Genomic DNA, 18133 nt, shown 5'->3' with positions numbered 1-18133 from the left:
TACATTAAGTATCATTGTGGTAAATACAAATGATAAAATAATACACCAGATATAAATATTTACTTGACTTTAAAACATGAAAAACTGTCAACTGTGAGGTAGAGGATGTTCTCTGGTTTTGGTTAAGACCTTTAGCTAATTAAAGTTTTGGTTAAAAACCAGCAAGACTCCACCTTTAAAAAAAAAAAAATCCCTTACATGTTTTTGTTTTCATTTAGATGCTAAATGAAGGTAATTTTAGAGCCGAAGTGGTTCCATGCATATTTGCATCAATAAGTGTCAATGGGTTAAATAATAAACATTTTAAATAACTTCATTGTCTTCTATTTGCATTTTCTATGAAGCATAAAGGGAGAAATAGCTCAGCCTGGTTGCAAAAATAGTTATTTTGGGAACATTGCATGAAAATTAAGGTTTCCAGGTTAAAATGAGTTTTAGTCATTTCTGAAAAGCCTTCAATAAAAACTTAAGTTACATCTTAATAAAAAATGAGGGAAAAAACAGTCAATACAAATGCAGCACAACAAGTGTTTTGCCTAAATTCAAATATACATCTATCACAACTCTTTTTTTAGAGCATATATGGATAAATGTGTGTTGTTATGAAAACACTGCAACCACAGCAGTGTTATAAGTTTGCATGAGCCCTACAATGGTATCAAATAACTTTGTTAAGAATTAGTTAAAATAATCCCTGCTGCACTGACAGAGTGTAGTGTAGAGGTGAGGAGGAACAGATTGTATAAGAGCTGTCTGGGTTAAGACAGGTTTCCTCTGATTTATCCCTCTGGGGCTGAAGCAGGATTCTTTAGCCACAAGGACCTATAAATGCCTTCCTCCTCCTGCAAATGCAAGAACGTTCATGCCATAAGTTCCGTTCAGACAGGGTGCATGGGTGTACTCTGAAATCCTCTCACCACATTTGGCTTCTTCTCATAATTCCCCTCTGTGTGCCACGAGGAGCATCAGCCTCACTGATGTATTTTGGGAGTGTGGCCCTCAGTGGGAACTGCAGGGCTTTCATTTGCAGCCCGTCAGAATGAATGTTCTTGGATTTCGGTGCGGACATACTGGTGTGCTCCTGGGGGGTCGGGGGCCTCCGGGAGGAGGTTTGCGCTTTGATGGATCTGACACGTATCTGACCTCGGCCTGGAAAAGACCGGCGACTCGTGGGAAGAACAGCAGCACTTGAGTCCTTGCTGTAGCTGTGACAGATGGAGTGATAAAACGCAAGAGAAGTCTGCTCTTTTGTTGGATGGATGAATTCTGGCTGAGATCTCGTGCCATCTTTGTGTTTTTGCTGTGGTTGAGACTTCAGCACATGGCTGTGGGCTGCTTTTTTACTCTATGTAGTTATGAAGTCCACAAGCTGAGCCTGTCTGAACAACAAGAAAACCACTCACCTCACACTTTACAGATACCTAGTCCAAGCCAAGGCCTAAAAAGGCTGCTCATCTAGGACACATCCATCTGTTTTTCACCTCAAAAATCGACTATATCTGACTTTACAGTCCAAATATCTATTGGAGAATGAACTCCTTGATGCAAATTTGTGTCAAACATCTTCTGCTCCAAAATTACCTTAATTTAGCATCTACTTCAAAGCAAAAACACAAGTGTAAACACAAGGGGATTTTCTTTTTCTAGAAATAAATTCAGGAGTTAACAGTTAAACCCTTTTAAAAACATGGAAAATTTGTATTTTTGGAAATGATAAACTTACCTGAAAAAAAGGTTTTGTAATTGAAATAATGTTAAAACAAAGAGCAAAAACACAGAAACATGTAATAGTAATAGTTAAGAGAAAATCAAACACATTTCATAATCTAACCAGAAAAAAATGTTAGCACTTCAAATGGCTGATTTAGGACTTTTTTTTTTTTTTAATGAGAAATCCCCTTTAGCTGCATCTCCACAGTGAACCCTTAAATGAGTGAGTCACTTTGGCAGCTCAACAAAAAGCAGGAAATGTTGAAAACCTTTATCGACAGCTCTAGCGTTTCAACACTTTGTCAAAACCTTTTTTGGCCTCTGAAAGAACCGTAATAATTTAGTTTAATGAACGTTTCCAAGACAAATGTATAAAGCAGAGGTCAACAAATTAACAAATTCAGAGAAGTTTTATTCCATCTTTCATAAATAACATGAACAAGCATTATACAGTGATAAATTCCATTTATACACTGTAAAATTCTCTGTATTACAAAATACAGTATATGTGTGTAATGCACTTGATACAATTAGGGAAGTATTGTGTTTCACAGCTTCAAAAGTGACCTAAGCATGAGGCTGTTCTACAACAGCCGCAGTCAAGTCTCCGTCTATGAAACATACTCCCATAAGGAATCAGTTTTTGCATAACTATATCTAAGTAAAGTTGAGCCCACGTCGGAAGAACCAAAGCTTGTTACAAATCACAGATTTTCTCATGAACTCAAAGTTTTTGAAATCCCAGCTGAGAAACTAAAATGGTATGAGGGAAGTCCAGAGGGCTGACATGCACTGGATTTTTGCAATAAACGTAAACTTCTGAGCAGACTCCTCACACAAGTTTGGTGTGGAACGGTCCCTCTGAGGTGACATTTGTACGGACATCAGAAACAGGTTTCTACACATCGAAAAGGTGGGGGTAAAAAAAACCCAAATTTCTTACACTAGATCAGCCATAAGTATTTGCATCTATGCTTTTATCGTGAAATCCTTTGAGGTGGAAATCAGAAAATGATGAGGACGTTTTTGCAACTTAAGGCTGACTGTGTTCTGGGACTCTAAACAGAAAAGCTGGAAAAGTGAGAACGTTGCATTTAATGTCCACACGTCTTTCGACGGCAGAGGCAAACATGTAAGTCAGAGGCAGCAGGAGGTAAAAGGCAGGTTTAACACTGTAACACAAAGAAATCCTTCCACACGGTGAATGAGCAACAACTTCCTAAGAATTTTACACATATATATATATTTTTTTCATAGCTTTTTTGCTTTTGACTGTCAAACATTATTGCTAAGTTAATCGGGGAGGAGGGAATAAACAAACAACGTATTTCAAGGTAAGACAAAATGAAATGTTAGGACAATTATGCAGAACATGGGGAAACGGATTTACACGGTTAGAAAGGTGAATTTTCTGTATGGGAGCCCTTATTATTCCTCAACAAGAGATAGACTGAGGAGCAGCATCAATAAATGCAAAAACAAGAAACAATAATGTCACATTCGTATATATTGTCCACATCGAGTTTGATTGTCAGCTTCTAAAACTCTGTGTTTGACAAGCCAACCTCCGTACAAAGTTTCATTTATCCAGGTTTTTCAAAAATAAATCATATTTGTGTTAAAATGGACGGTGCAAACAACAAAAACAGCTCAAATGAGTTGTCATCAATGAGGAAATGATAAAAGAACCAATTCATATTCCTATGAACCTATGGCACATAAAAATAGAACATAAAATATTGACTTTTTGTACACATGAGAGCATCTCTGATTGGTTTGGTTTCAGCACTGGATAACATTCATGTCACTTTGTTAAAATCTATTGCACTAAATGATCAGAATTTAAATAAATTGAATAATGTCATTACCTTTGATGAGTTACCTGATAACCACATGAAAACAGTCAAGTTATAGTAAAAACGGCTGCAAAAAAACAGAATTCTAATGTGACATCTTGTTTCTTCTGCAGCACTAGTGCTGATCACGCTGCTTTTAGATACTTGGCAGAATTTTTTTTATTTCATGTTTGAAATCCACTTTTTCAGCAGCTCAAAGCAAAGATGGGCGGTCCAGTAGAAGTCACATAATCTTCAGGGAACTTGGTCCTAAAACAAGACACTTAAAAAAAAAAAAAAAAAGAACAAGCATCAAATGAATCTGAACCAAAACAAAATAAGATGCATGAATTAAGGTGCATAGGCTGGTGTTTTTACTGACACAAACAGAACATTTATTCCTTGGTGCTTTTGAAAAAGATCTGGATTGCACATTCATAACAACAGCAGGCAGATGTGTTGGACCCCTCTGAGTTCTGAGCGCCGTCATTTCCCTGTACCTCGACTGAAAAAGAAAAGAACGGCTCTCTTGTTAACAAACAGCATTTCCTTCAGCACCGCTTGGTCAAAGGCGCATGGTCCTCGATCTTTAAAACTACAAAACAAAAACACTGTCAGAAGGCTAACACCCCCCCACACACACACGCGGAGGAAAGAATACACCAGGAAAATGATAGACCACACTACCGGCATGAGCAAAAGACACCGGCTTCCCTTTGTTGTTGCAGTCTAACAAGTCGGAGACCAGGAACGTGGACTCAAGTCCTGTCACTCAAGGTCACACCACATTGATGCAGTTGTTGTTGGCGGCTGTCGTCCTTTTGCTGCAGTAGGTGAAGCTGCTGTGGTTGGTGGAGGAGCCGTTCATTTGTGAGGACTTCAGCTCCATCTGACAGGCAGCGATGGCTGCGTTGAGCTCCACCTGAGCGCGGTGCACCACGTAGAACATCAGGCCGATGCTGATGAGGATCTGAGAACACATATCCATATTCAAATGAAAGTTAAGGACAAGAAAAGTTCTATATTTTTTACGCACCAACCAAATTTCTTCAACCCCACTGAGTATTAAAGGAGCGCTTTGTCATCGGGTTCAACTGCAGCTAACCACACAAACCAAATGACCCAGCCCTGAATGAACCGTAGTCAAATTGTGTACACTGTGTTCCTCTCGCGTTTGTTTTCTTGTACACTGGTTTAAGAGATGACCCTGAAAAAAGATTTAAAACTTGAAACAAAACCAAAGTTTCTGAGATCATGTCTTTTGCAAAGTATCAATATCAACATAAGAGTCATACATTTTCAATTGATACCCAGTGCTACTTCTAGGTTAAAAAGCTAAATCAACAATTCAGATAAACAAAGTAAAAAAAAAGGATTAACATAATAGAACACAGTTTTATCTGTGACCCTTTTTGAACTTTTTGAAAAAAACAAGAAGAAAACTGCAGAAGCAGCTCTATTGTCACCATCAACCAAACAAAACACATTTAAAAATGATTCCAAGTTATTTGCTTTGTCAAAGTTGTGGTTTGTAGAAATTCTAAGTAGTCTGCGATAAAAAAAGAAATACAGAAGATTCAACACTGATGCTGTTATTGATGCCTCATGAGTCACTTCTCTTTAAATATTTAGACCTCAGCTGCTCCCCGGTATGAAATATATACCGTGGGTCTGTTTTGCATGAATTTTTTAGCTTTCATTGGAACATTTAAGAATTCTTTGAATAAGCAACAGCAGTGTTTTCCAATTCTTGGAAATGAGCAACCGGTTGTGTCATGTCTGTGCGTCAGAGGATGCCACGGCTGTGTCAATACAAAGACTGCATTTCTATTTCAGTTCCTATGAACCTTCAGCCGCAAATGTGACAGCAAACATCTGAGTAGGACATTTGGTGAAAACATACGTGAACATTGGAACATTTGCAAGAACTTGTATCTGTAAAATCAACAAAATTTCAGAGATTTTCCATGGTAGTTTATTATTTACTTTTACTGTATACTCAGTGTTTGGTGCGTTTCCATCTAAAAATGATTAACAAAGATCTACAGACAAGGCTTAGCTGTAAAACAGGGGTCGGCAAACTGCAGGTCCGGAGGCACATGCGGCTCTTTCATCCATGTGGTGCGGATCTCTGTGGTTTTGCAAAATAACTATCATGTTCTAAGATTGTCGTGGTGCCTTTAACACCGTCAGGATGTGTGACCGGGCAGAAGGAAGAGAGCAGCGTGAGCACGTGGAGGGAGCGTGACGGTACATGTTCAATGAGAAGTGAATGACAGCCTCATCCTGCAGAACCTCTCCGGGTCGTCTGTTGACCAGCTGTTGTATTTTTGTGAGCAGGTCGGAACCAGGCGATCTGCTCGTCCCTGGAGCGGCTCCCCTGTACTGGCGACTGCTGTCATCAAGCAGTAAACAAAAAAGGTTCTGAAAAATAATTTAAAAAACAAAACTAACTGGCTGCATATTAGCTTTTTAAAAAATCTAAATGTTGACATTTTCTAGAAAAACAGCCTGATCCAGATGAGGAAAAAAAGTTGTTTGTTGCCTTTCAGGAAATAATTCTCAACAGAACCCATTTAATGACAGGATACAAGAGAAAAAGGTTAAAAAGATCATCTCTGCAGGAACTTTAAAAACCGAGTGAAATGATGCCGTTCACCTGGTTTTCCAAAGGGTGTTGTGGCTGTTTTTATTCCTGCGGGAAACTGGTCCAAGTGGCTCTGAGTGGTAGAGGTTGCCGGCCCCTGATGTAAACTATAAGGTTTCTTGCTTCAAACAGAACCTTCTTGTGTTTCTTTTGCCAATAAAACCTCTTTGATGTATGAAAAGGGACGAGAACTTTGTGTGGCAGCTCCATCAACTCACCTGCAGGCTAAACACAAAGTACCCACTGATGCTCTGCTCAGCAATGACGTCCTCCATGGTGCGAAGTGTGGTTCCCAGGTAGGAGTTAAGAAGCTGTGTGGGCAGAAGGCCTACGGACGAGGCCACCAGGTAGTTTGGCAAGGACACATCTGTGATCTGGACATGAAAATGGAAACAGTTGCTGGTTTAAACTTTCATTTCATTCCACTATATATTTAAATACATCTTTGCTGATTATTGCTGATTTGCTGTTATGAAATGTATTATTGTTGATGTTATGTTGCTATGTGTTGATATGCTGGTAAAAAATGAAATTGTTTTAACTTATTTTAACATGTGAAGCTTTTAAGGTAAATATGATGAATTAGTCTCTGTATTTTGTGAAATCAGTTTTGGGTTTTGTGAAATTGGTATAATGTATGTAATTTTTGCGTATGGACCCCAGGAAGACTAGCGACCACTTTGTGGAAGCTAATGGGGCTCCAAATAAATAAATAAATAAATAAAATAAAATAAATAAATACAAACCTTCCCGTCTTCTATTCAATTTTAGTGTAAACGTTTTCAGAGAAATGTAGTATCAAATTAAAGACCACGAGCAGTGTTGTATGGCCACGTTTATGCTTTTGACAGTTTTTCCAGTGGTGATGTAGTAATCTTTTGGGGGAGGTTATTGATTATGCCAAAAATTGTATCTTCTGGTACTGGGTGTTTGCAAATTTTGGTGAATTTTTGAGCATGTGGAGGGGGTCACATTTTTGCTCAAAGGTGAAGTGAGAAAGAGGAATTTCAAGAACAAGATGCTCCTTGCAGTCCAGGTCTGCTGAAGGACAGAATGATCAAATCTACAAAACAATTTTTCTTTTTTTCTGGATAAAATAATTCATGTTTTTTCAATTAATGTTACACCTTTGTAATATTTGAATCATTAGTTATGTAACAACCATTTTTTTTATAACCAAACAAGTATTAAAATAAATGAAAATTGACAAAGAAATTGATCTGTAATGAAATTGTAAATGTGTGAATCCAATTGAATCAACCGAGGACTGGCACAAATCCACAGCCACATGTTAGTAAATCTGTATTTTTTACCGGCCAGGAAAATTGAGCTAATGTTGAAAATGATTAATTTTGAATATAAATACATTTGGAATCCTTACATTTTTTATAGTAAATTCTTAACCTGTAAACTGTGCTCCTCTTAAAAAAAACTAATAAAACTTTTGGGGTAGAATGGAATTATGGGAAAGGGATGCAGAGGGGATTAAAGTGAAAAAAAAACTACAAACAAATGGGTGACATAGCTTTATATTCATCAGGTCAGTCTTGTCCAAGTCCTGTTTAAATTTTCCTGTTTTTTTTTTTTTAGAGGTCTTGTATTATTTTTTTAACGAGTTTTCATAAAAACAAAGAAATATTTACAAACAAAAACACTATTTAAAAGTAATTGTATAAGCCAAAAAATATGTATTTATTATACATTATTATAATTATAAGTCAACTATCTATGGTAACCTGAAGGTTAATTCTCTTCAAGGCCAAAAGCAAAGAGCAATTCCTGAAACACAAATCCGGGAATTGTTGTTTGACTGCATTCCATTCACCTCTGACCTCTTTTTTGTATCATGAAATAGGCAAAAGCTGTCAAATGCAACCAACATTCAATCCATGTTTATTGGTAGAGATGGAGTTGTTGCAGCTATTTGGAACTCAATCCAGTGCGCTTAAAATGTACCGGGAGTGGATCTGTCTTGATCAGACCACCCACTTTAGTGACGTCTGTAGCTTCTAGTAACCATCCTACCTAACCAGCCTGAAGCGTGGCGCATCAGGACTCATCCTGCACTGTCTCATTCCATTTATTGGCAGAGTCACACAAATATAAATAAGTGTCCATGTCGCTGTCATTATGTCGATTAAACAATGACATAAGTTACAGCCTGGCTATGCTATGCTTCATGCAGATGTGACCTTGGCACAGTGTACACAGCGTGTCATCATCAGGGCTTGAAGATGCATAGGCTGGATCACACAGCCAAATCCTGAATTGACACCATCTACCAAACTGTTATGACAACTGTCTACAAATGCAAATGGGCTATTAAATAAAGTTATAGTCTCTCAAAAGTACTTTGTAATTATAATATTATGTCCATACATGTCAATAGTTTTGCATCTGAAAGTAAAATGTGTGCTTTTGTTGAAAAAAGCAAAAACAAACTAAACTTGCAGACTATGCTTGTGCTTTTGCAATACCAGTTTTTTTGTGAAAAAGATTTGTGGCTTCAAAATATCCAGAATGTTTAAAAAGATTGAACGCAGCGCATGCATGTGCATTCTCTACTAGCGCTCACAGACTGATGTACAGAGACAAACTAAGGCAACAGCCTGAGATTTTTGACAAATGTTGCATCTAAACTGATTAACCAATCAGCACGTTTTCTCATGCCAGTGGCCAATCAGTGTGCAGCTTCTCTCTAGCCAATCCACCTGCAAGATGACATACGGAAGAATCTAAATGGACCTTACCTTCAATTCCTGTAGTTTAGTATGTTACTAAATTGGAATTACTTTTCGTCGGTCTATCATGAACAACACGCCATAACGACAGCGGTGAATTGAACATTTGAAAGGTGTGCATCCAGGCAGATGTTGTAGGTCCTTCAACATGCATGCAAAACTGTACATTTTACATTTTTTTATTTTATTCCAAATGATTCTTAACTTTTTTTTTTCTATTTTACAATTGGACCTGCTGTACCTGCAGACAAACCATTTACAATGTATTAATGGAAAGAAAAATAATCATATTTTGATTTTTTTACTTTTTTGTTACCTTAGTAAAAAAAAAAATGAAAATCAAGATAGACAAAAATTGAATCTCATCTTCGGTTCACAATAAATTACATTTTTTTATGAAGGGAATATCACTGACATTTACTTTACAGCGTTAGATTAATATTCTATTTAAAATTTGCTTCTAGTCACCATGGCAGGAGAGAAGAACTATGCTTTTTACAAAGACAAATCAGATCCATTCAAGTCTAATCTTTTTTTTTTTTCATTCATTTTCTTGACGGTTTTCCCTTTCGGGGTCACGGGGCTGCCGGAGCCTATCCCGGCCACTTGTGGGCGAAGGCAGGGGACACCCTGGACAGGTCGCCAGTCTGTCACAGGGTACAATGTCCACAAACACACAGCCATTCACACTCACACCTATGGACAATTTAGAGTGACCAATTAACCTATGAAGCATGTTTTTGGACGGTGGGAGGAAGCCGGAGACCCCGGAGAGAACCCACGCATACACGGGGAGAACATGCTAACTCCACACAGAAAGGTCCCCCATTGATATTCTGTTTCAGGTCCCCCAGCCGGGACTTGAACCGGAGGCCTTCTTGATGTGAGGCAAGAGCGCTAACCACTGCACCACCGTGCAGCCTTACAAGTCTAATCTACATATCCAATTGACTATAAACTGATATAATAAAAAAAGGAAAAGATTCAAAAATTTAAAATAGGAGTGAAAACTTAGATGGAGATGCCGATTATAAACTTGAAATCTGCTTTTAAGATGACAAAAATGTCACCTAGATCTCCTCAAGTCTTAGTTTTTCTTATTTAACTGAATCAGTTTTTCCTCAATATGCACCAAGTTGCTTTTTGTGCAGAACAAAAACAACAACAACAAAAAAAACAACAACAACATTTGTTTTAACACAAATTGTTGATTTCAAATGTGTGGTTTACAATGTGAACAAACTATTGAAAATAAGAGTCTATTTACCATGGAGATATTCCTTCCTAAAATTGCTATAATGTTTAATAGTTCATGCAGACAAGAAGATCTGCTGCAGGAGTTCTTGAAGGTCGTCTGGGGATATGGGCTCGGTGCTAAAAATGTCCCCCTTCTTAAGCCAGAACATGTCCAGAGGCAACCCGTCAACAGTTTACCAGGGACCATCTGGATGATCCAGAGGTCGACTGGGAGAAGGTCATGCGGTCAGATGGAACCAAAATGGAACTCTTTGGTATAAACGCCACTTGCCGTGTTTAGAGGGGGAAGAATGCTAAGTTGCTAATACAAACACCATACCCATTGTAAAGCATGGGGGTGGAAACATCATGCTGTGGGGCTACTTTTTAGCAAAGAGGACAGAAGGAAAGGATAAATGGCGCCATGTGCGGTGTTAGGGTAGATTGGCTATAGACAGAAGAAAGATGCTGATTGGTTGATCAGATGGAGTATTTTTGTCAAAAGGCTGAGGTAACTGGAGTTTGTCTGTAAATGTGTGTGTTTGTGTGTGCGTGCGAGATAACACTTCTGCATGTGTTGTTTTGAGGATCTAAATAACATTTCTAAAGACAGAAAGCATTTTTGCAAGTATGTGAATCGGCAGTGTGCTAACATGAAAAGCTTATGGAAACATTCTTGAAAAGTGCAAAAGAATGAAAACATGCCTCTCCCACTCAGTCAAAGACTGACAATTGGGAAGTTCCTGGCATCTGGTGCATGCAGCTGAACTGCATTTGACCAGGGAAGGGCTGATCGCTGGTATTTTTAAAGCTGCAAAGAATTCTCCCTGAACCTCCAACTACGTACATCGAATCAAGCAGACACAAAGTAATTAGAGAACCCCGTCCAATTTGATTTAATTTATAAAGAAGGCTCACTTTGAGTTCAGAAACAGGACAGCAATCCTTATCTGCTTTAATATAATATTGCTTCTTTTTTTGTTTTAAGAACATGCATACTTTGTAAATATATACCTTGATCTGTTTCATTTACTTGAATCAATGTCATGTTCACACGTGGTTACCGTTCAGGGCATTTGACAAATAGAATACAATCAAGATAGTTACATTCATCTTTTGATTCATTGTAAAAGCGTTCCCAGTGGTCTTTTAACTATGCTTATGCCGTTTTTTAGCATACATTTTAGAAAGCCTGTATTGTTTCAGAGCATAGAAAACAACACAGGTGTAAAGCCACAGGAGTTCATCAGAAATTCACCTCCGAGTTCCATCATCCCTCTGTTTACACTCTGTCCTGCTTCCTGCTAGCTTACAGCCCCCACAACCCCAACCGAAATTAGCAGTGCAACGAAAATGGCGAGCAAAACTGGAGCTATCCAGCCATACAGTTTTGATCCAGTTGCAGTTCAGACGAGGAAAACAAAGACGTACCTGCATCTATTTGTCTACAAGCGGATGCATCAGAATGGAGCGGAGAAGGGAGCTTGTAGCTTGACGTAGTAACTTGTGCGTCACACTTCCAAGCTTTTTGCAACAGCATTTTTTTCATTTGCTCCTGATCAACGATTTAAAGAAAGAAATACTCAGTAATGCTACTTTAATCTGAATTTTCTTTAGATATGTCCTTAAATCATGGGGAAAATGCCACAAGATCAAAATCATGATTTAATTAGAGTGGGGTTAAAAAAATACGTATAAATATGATAAAAATTAGTTTTTAGATTAATTTCTTTTCTAAAGATAATTTTAAACGTATAAAGCTGATTTTGTTCTTTTTCACATTAGTGTTGTAAAAAAAAACAGGGCAGTAATAATTAAAAGTTGTTTTAGTGTCTTTTATCCTTTTATTTTAGCTTTTGATTTATTTTTTATTGTTTTATTCCAGAAATCAGTCTATTTTGCCTGAAGCAGCCGGCAGAATAAACTGGTGCAACTGTATGAGAACACACAGACAGACACTGCTGATTATGAGCATATTTTCCACAGATGTCCTGTCCTTTTGCCAACTGCTGCATCTTTGTGCTGTTTTAGGTTACCTTCTACCTTCTCACTTCAGCAGAAATGACCAGGGGAGGGGTTGAGGAGAAATGTAGCCTCACCTACAAAAAGTGCCTACCAAGGACAAAGCACACAAGATATTTCAACCTGGGCTTGAATGAGCCTAAAGTAGCCACTCATGGTTACTTTTATTGTGAAGGATGTGATAAGATACAATCTCAGCTCCACTTAGTAATGACTTTCCTGCTGAGGTGAATTATAAGCTGTACAGTGGGAACCTGAGCAGTGCCTTAAAAAAAACCTCTGTACTAAGGAAGACAAAAAAAAGATGCCAGGGAGGCAGGGAGAGCGATCGGTTCACGTTATTAACCTTCTTCTAGTAGCACTGGCTTAACTCCCAGGTGAAAAGGCTCTGCAGTGACATTTAACAACTCTAACTGGGAATCAAAAACATGCTTTAAAGTACACTTGTAGTAAGAACATCCAGTTTCTTCAGATATATTTTCCTTAAAATCTGCAGTTTTTCCCAACCGTGCTGTAAATTGACTGTAAAAACATGTTTTTTGTTTTTTTTACATGGTACTTTATCGCCTCACTATCACCTGTACAGGGTGGAGCGTGGAAGCAAGCGCTGAGAATACAGCAGCTGCAGCTTTACAGGTGATCCCGGCGTGACAAGGGCGCTTCAACCTTTGGACGCAAATATATTGTGTCGCAACCATCTGAGGCTAAAGCACGAAACCATGAAAATCTGATATAGTTCAAGCCAGTCAGGCAAGAGAAAGACAGCTGCTGGATATCTGGATTTGTGAAGTTTCCTTTTTCCACAACAGCCCATTAACAGATAATCTGATAACTATAATGTGGAATTAGACAAAACAATGAGAATTCTTGGTATATTATGATGTCACTTCCATCTAAATGCAGTGCAAACTGTTTGGAACCAGACCTGCGGATCTCTACAAGCAGTTCTACATTTAGCTTACTACTGAACGGTTATATCCTAGCCCAAAAAAACTATCAAACCTAAGAAGCCTCTCAAATATCACCAAAGAAAGATATGTAAAAAAAAGGACTATCTTGAGAAGTTCAGGGGCCTTCTAAACAAAGTCTATACATATTTATGCAACGAAGATAAAAATCCACAACGTTACGTTAAAAACCATAAAAATTGTTTTACTTGGTTTAGCTAAATGAAAACGAAATGTCAATTTCAGCAAGAACTTTAATCAAATCACAAGAAATGACCTCAATAACTAATCACTAATAGTCAAGCCTTCAGCAAAATCAAGTTGAGGTCCTTTTTTTTTTTTAATTGCTAGAGCTGTGAGGAAAGCTTTTAACGAGGTGTCAAAGCCACAGCAAACAGAGCCATCCCCATGCAAACGAGAAACATCCAAGTAAATCGGGCCCACTATTAGTCCTACATGAGAAAATTACTGCGCTTGAGAAGCACGCTTGCCTCAATGTCTTTTCTTCCTGCCTCAGGCCTGTGCTTCATCTTCATCATCCTGCAAGTTATAAATGCCTTTCAAGCTTCTCCACGTTGCACTCATTGCTGACAGCTAGTACACTTGCTGCTTATTCCATTTCTTCCTAAAGACCCACTCTGATGAAAATGGTGTTTTTGACATATTCTTATTCATACATTTTTGACAGAGGACATTTATGAAGAAAGACTAAAATTACATTTCTGAGCACTTCTCTATTCAAATTGATGTGAATCAGGAGCAGATGAAAAAAATCCCGTTGAAAAAATACTTGTAGGTGTGACCTATAATGGCATGTCAAGCTCCCTGCTCCACTCCATTCCGATGAATCCACTTGCAGACAACTTGGTCCGTGCAAGTCTTTGTTTTCCTCGTCTGAGTTGGCGTCTGACTCAAAACTGTACGGCTGAATAGCTCTGATATTGCCCACCATTTTTATTTGCACCTGTTTTATTAAGTTGGGGTGTGAGGGGCTGTAAGCTAGCAGGACAGAGTGTAAACAAAGGGATCATGGGAAAAGAAAACAGGCTCACTCAGTGCTATCAGTCCTGCCCACAAATCAAACATTTCTGACGAACTACTGCAACTTCGCATAAACTTTGTCAAAAAACAACACAGGATTTTTATTTATTTAGCCTAAAAACTGCATAATCACGACTAAAAGATCACTGGGAACGATGTTACAATAGATCAAAAGATGATCAGAGTAGGACTTTCATTTAGCCTTCTGTACATCTTTAAATGTATTACCAGAGAATCTCCGTGTTCATCCTTAAATCTACTTTCATTAATAACTTTGTTAAAAATGTCTTAGTATTTTCCAAACTGACCGACCTTTCAGTTGAAATTGTATGATACGGAAACAGATCCCATGGGCTTTTTACCACTTAAAGGTATCAGCGTTTTGTTTTTTTACTGAGAAGGGTAACCTACAGGCATCAATTATTCATGTAACAGATGAAGGTCAAGGCCTAAGGTTATGTGTACAAGTGCAGAGAAAAGGAGTGTGTTGGCTGCTTTTTTTTCTTAAACAGTTAATGCATAGTCAAATATCAAAAAACACACCAAATAAAGAGGTTTACTCTAAAAGCAATGGTCCATTTCATAGTTTTGTCCCACCATATCAGCCAGAAACGACTATTCTATATCATTTTTTCAGCAGTGTTGTGCTTTGAGTATTGAGGTAGGGGGAAAATGTGTTTTTCACATTTTAAATAGTGGCAACTGCTACTGACCGTCCTCTGGCTATTTTCAATTTCCTTTGAGTTCATTTTGACGTCTTTAAATTATACATAAATCTGTCATTTTTGACAAGAAAGTAAAGTAGTGTCCAATAAGAATCCATGGTGACATCACTCTAACACAAAAAACATCAGAAATGTGTTCTGTGGACCACTTGGTCTGTGGTTTATCCCACATCATTTTCCTCTTTAGAAAGAAAATGGGAATTGGTTCTCATCACCTTTACAAGAATAAGTTAAAGTAATTTCCAAAAGGTTTATACTGAAACTAAGTTAGATAATCTGACAAAAGGTTTGAATACTCACAGAGAAAACTGCATTTTGGAGCCCAAATGGGATGGGGGTGAGTCTTGCTAAGGCCACGATTTTGAGTCCACTTCCTCCTTCCACCACTCGTATGACGGCACTGAGCTGTTCACTGTTTCCAACTTTCTTCAGCACCCAGTCAGTCAATAGCCGCTTACACACCAGGTGTGCCACGAACGTCCCGATTAAAACTCCCACCATAACGAGTCCCATGCCCAGCACGAAGCCATAAAGATAACCTGCTGCCACGTTAAGGACAATGTATCCCCATCCACACGGAAATGACACAACAATCAACCCAACTATGAACAGCATGGCTCCCACGAAGCTGTCCAAGCTCTCCACCCAGAGCAGAAGGTCCTTGAGGTATTGCCGCACAAGTGCTACAGAAGAAAAGCACAGGGCGGTCAGGATGCAGGCCAGCAGGGCGCTCTTGAAGCAGAAGGTGGTGATGCAGCATGGATGTCTGAATTCTCCAGTGCTGGTGAAGGTCACCCCCGCTGTGTCAGCGAGGACCTCTTGGTCTTCATTAAGCTTCCCTGTGCCCACAGCTCTTTCATCGAAGGTGCTGCATATTAGGATGTCGATTTTGTCACATTCATCCGTGGCAGTCCTCTGGAGCCAGCGGTTCAGCTGAATCTGCATTTTGCCCACTGCATGCCTTGCAAGCTTGGTGAACAGCTGCACAGTTGTGGCCCCTGACAGTGACATATTAGCCCTCCAACACTCTGTGGGGAGCAGCAGAAGGGCTTAAATGACCTGTCCGACTTGGGGATAGTGGTGATGCTAGATTATTCCAGATGATCTGCGCATCCAGAGAAAGTCCATTTCTGAAATAGTTGAGCTTAAATTACCAAAAACTTTTAAAAGGATGGCTCCAGCAGTCAATTAAGCCACTCTTCTTGGCCATTATTCTAACTGCTCGATAAGGAAACGCTTATCTCGGGTACACCAGCTGACAATCACGCCAATTCAGCAAATTAAAAGTACAAGTTTTGCGGCTTTCTCTGATATTCGCCATTTTTGGAGTTTTCGTCATTAAGATGAATGGATAAACAGATGTGAAGCCCAGAGTGCGCAGCGCAATTTTTTGTTTTGTTTCATCAGCGTTTCAATCCAAATAAATACCAACAAAAGTCACTGCAATGCTAACTTACTCCTGAGGTAAGCTAACCAACCCGCTGCACGGATAAAGTCCAACACTGCATTTCACTCAACACCCGTCACTGATTTTCGGCACCGCTTCAGTCGGACACCTCAACAAAAAAGAGTCAAAAAGGACACAAGAAAGACTCCGTTAGTCCTCCCGCTACTTGCTAACTGCTGTTCGCGTAGTCAGGGTTTTTCCACGACGGCTGTCGGTGCTGTTAACTGTGATGCTGAAGCTATTCATATCGTCCACTGTTTGTGTCCCAGAATGCCAAGTAATCTCAGCCCACATGAGAGCCTTGACTCTTTGGACCAATGAGAGAACTGCGTTCTGTCATCGCGAGACTTTGCGAGAATTTCAAACAAGATGCGCTTGTTTGAGGTGTTTACATATGTGTATAAGCCGCCACATAAGCAGTCAAACCAAAATAGTGCATTCAATATATTTAACAATATTTATTGGAGGAACAAAAATCATTTTGTTACATTTAATCAGAAAAAACATCTCTCGGTTTTACATTATGAGAATTTTATAACATATAAGCTATTTACATTTTAAGGCACAATTTCCCTAACCTTGTTTATCCTAAGGGGAAAAAATAGAATAAAACGATAAATTGATTTTAGAAAATATAGTTTAACACGTGTTTTTCTGGAACACTTTTCAAAATTCTGTTGTTTAGGTTTTTTCATTTAAATCTTAAGATCATTTAGAGAAACTTCCTGAATTTGTTTTTTTAGAACTAAACTCAGATGGTACAATGTAATTTTCCATTCTTTAAAGAAAAACTTCTTGCCCTGTTGTTTAATATATTTTTCATTTCACAATTATACTTTTTCCAACTACGCCATACCATTTGCAAACAAAAAAAAAACTTTAAAATGTTGTTTATCATTCCGTTGTTCACCAATCACTTTTTTTCTTCACCTTCAAGGTTAGTGTCGTGAACAACTTAAACAAAACGTGTTTATTGGTTATGTTGTGACCATTAAAAATACTTTTACAGATGCTGGCGAAATAAAAGGGCTTAAAGCAACCGCATTTTTACCGCTTTGCATGTCATTAGGTAAAACAATAGTCTAAGCAGTAGACTTGCAAATTCTTTGTGTAATGGGTAAAGTACAAGTTTTGAAAAATAACAATCAGAATATAATGCAATTAATAACAGGTAGTTTAAAAAGATTATCAATATTGCCTTGATGTGCCCAGGTCTTGACAGAAACACTGTGGTGATCATGCTTTTTAAATGGCCGGCCCTCAGTACTGGAATACCAATCCTACAGAACTGTGCATGTTATCTGACCTTAACAGCTTTAAACGTCAATTAAAAACGTATCTTTTTAGAATGGGTTTTTGAGCTCAGTAGTTGGTGACATTTTAATTTTCTTTCATGTGTTTTATTGTATTCTTATTTATTGTATATGCATTTTATTGCTGACTGCTTTTTGTAATTTTATGCTGTTTTTTAATTTTGTTCTTAATTTTCCCAGTTTTGAACTTTCTTCGATATTCCTTTTATTGTAAAGCACTTTGGTACCCTGAAGGAGTTGTAAAGTGCTATATAAATAAAGCCTCATTCATTCATTCATTCATTCATTCATTCATTCATTCATTCATTCATTCATTCATTCATTCATTCATTCATTGTAAACAAACACACTAACCCCAATATTTTAAAAGGGTAGAATGATATCTTCTAATCTGATGATATCTTATCTTACCTAGCTGGTTAAGTAAAAGTTAAACAAAAAATAAAGCAAAATAAGTATTTGAAAAATA

The 18133-nt window shown here is 38.2% G+C and overlaps 1 protein-coding gene across 3 annotated transcripts; it reads right to left on the bottom strand.

Moving 5' to 3' along the window:
* Window positions 1–2101: 2101 nt before the first annotated feature.
* tmem64 (transmembrane protein 64) lies at window positions 2102–16623 on the bottom strand. 3 transcript variants are annotated; one of them, XM_011481275.3, is made up of 4 exons: window positions 15205–16623; window positions 6411–6566; window positions 6205–6299; window positions 5763–6117 (listed from the first exon to the last, which is right to left on the bottom strand). In XM_011481275.3, exons 1-4 carry the CDS (start codon window positions 15913–15915, stop codon window positions 6108–6110), a joined length of 972 nt encoding a protein of 323 aa, XP_011479577.1. In that variant the 5' UTR covers window positions 15916–16623; the 3' UTR covers window positions 5763–6107. The 3 variants fall into 3 exon arrangements, with proteins under 3 accessions (XP_011479576.1, XP_020563001.1, XP_011479577.1); XM_011481274.3 differs by lacking the exons at window positions 5763–6117; window positions 6205–6299 and adding an exon at window positions 2102–4515; XM_020707342.2 differs by lacking the exon at window positions 6205–6299 and having other exon boundaries at window positions 5498–5969.
* Between the last annotated feature and the right edge of the window lie 1510 nt (window positions 16624–18133).

The sequence above is a fragment of the Oryzias latipes genome, chromosome 11 (genome assembly GCF_002234675.1).
Source record: "Oryzias latipes chromosome 11, ASM223467v1".
NCBI classification, from domain to species: Eukaryota; Metazoa; Chordata; class Actinopteri; order Beloniformes; family Adrianichthyidae; genus Oryzias; species Oryzias latipes.
Note: the sequence above shows the minus strand (reverse complement) of the source record. Positions and strands in the feature narration are given on the sequence as shown.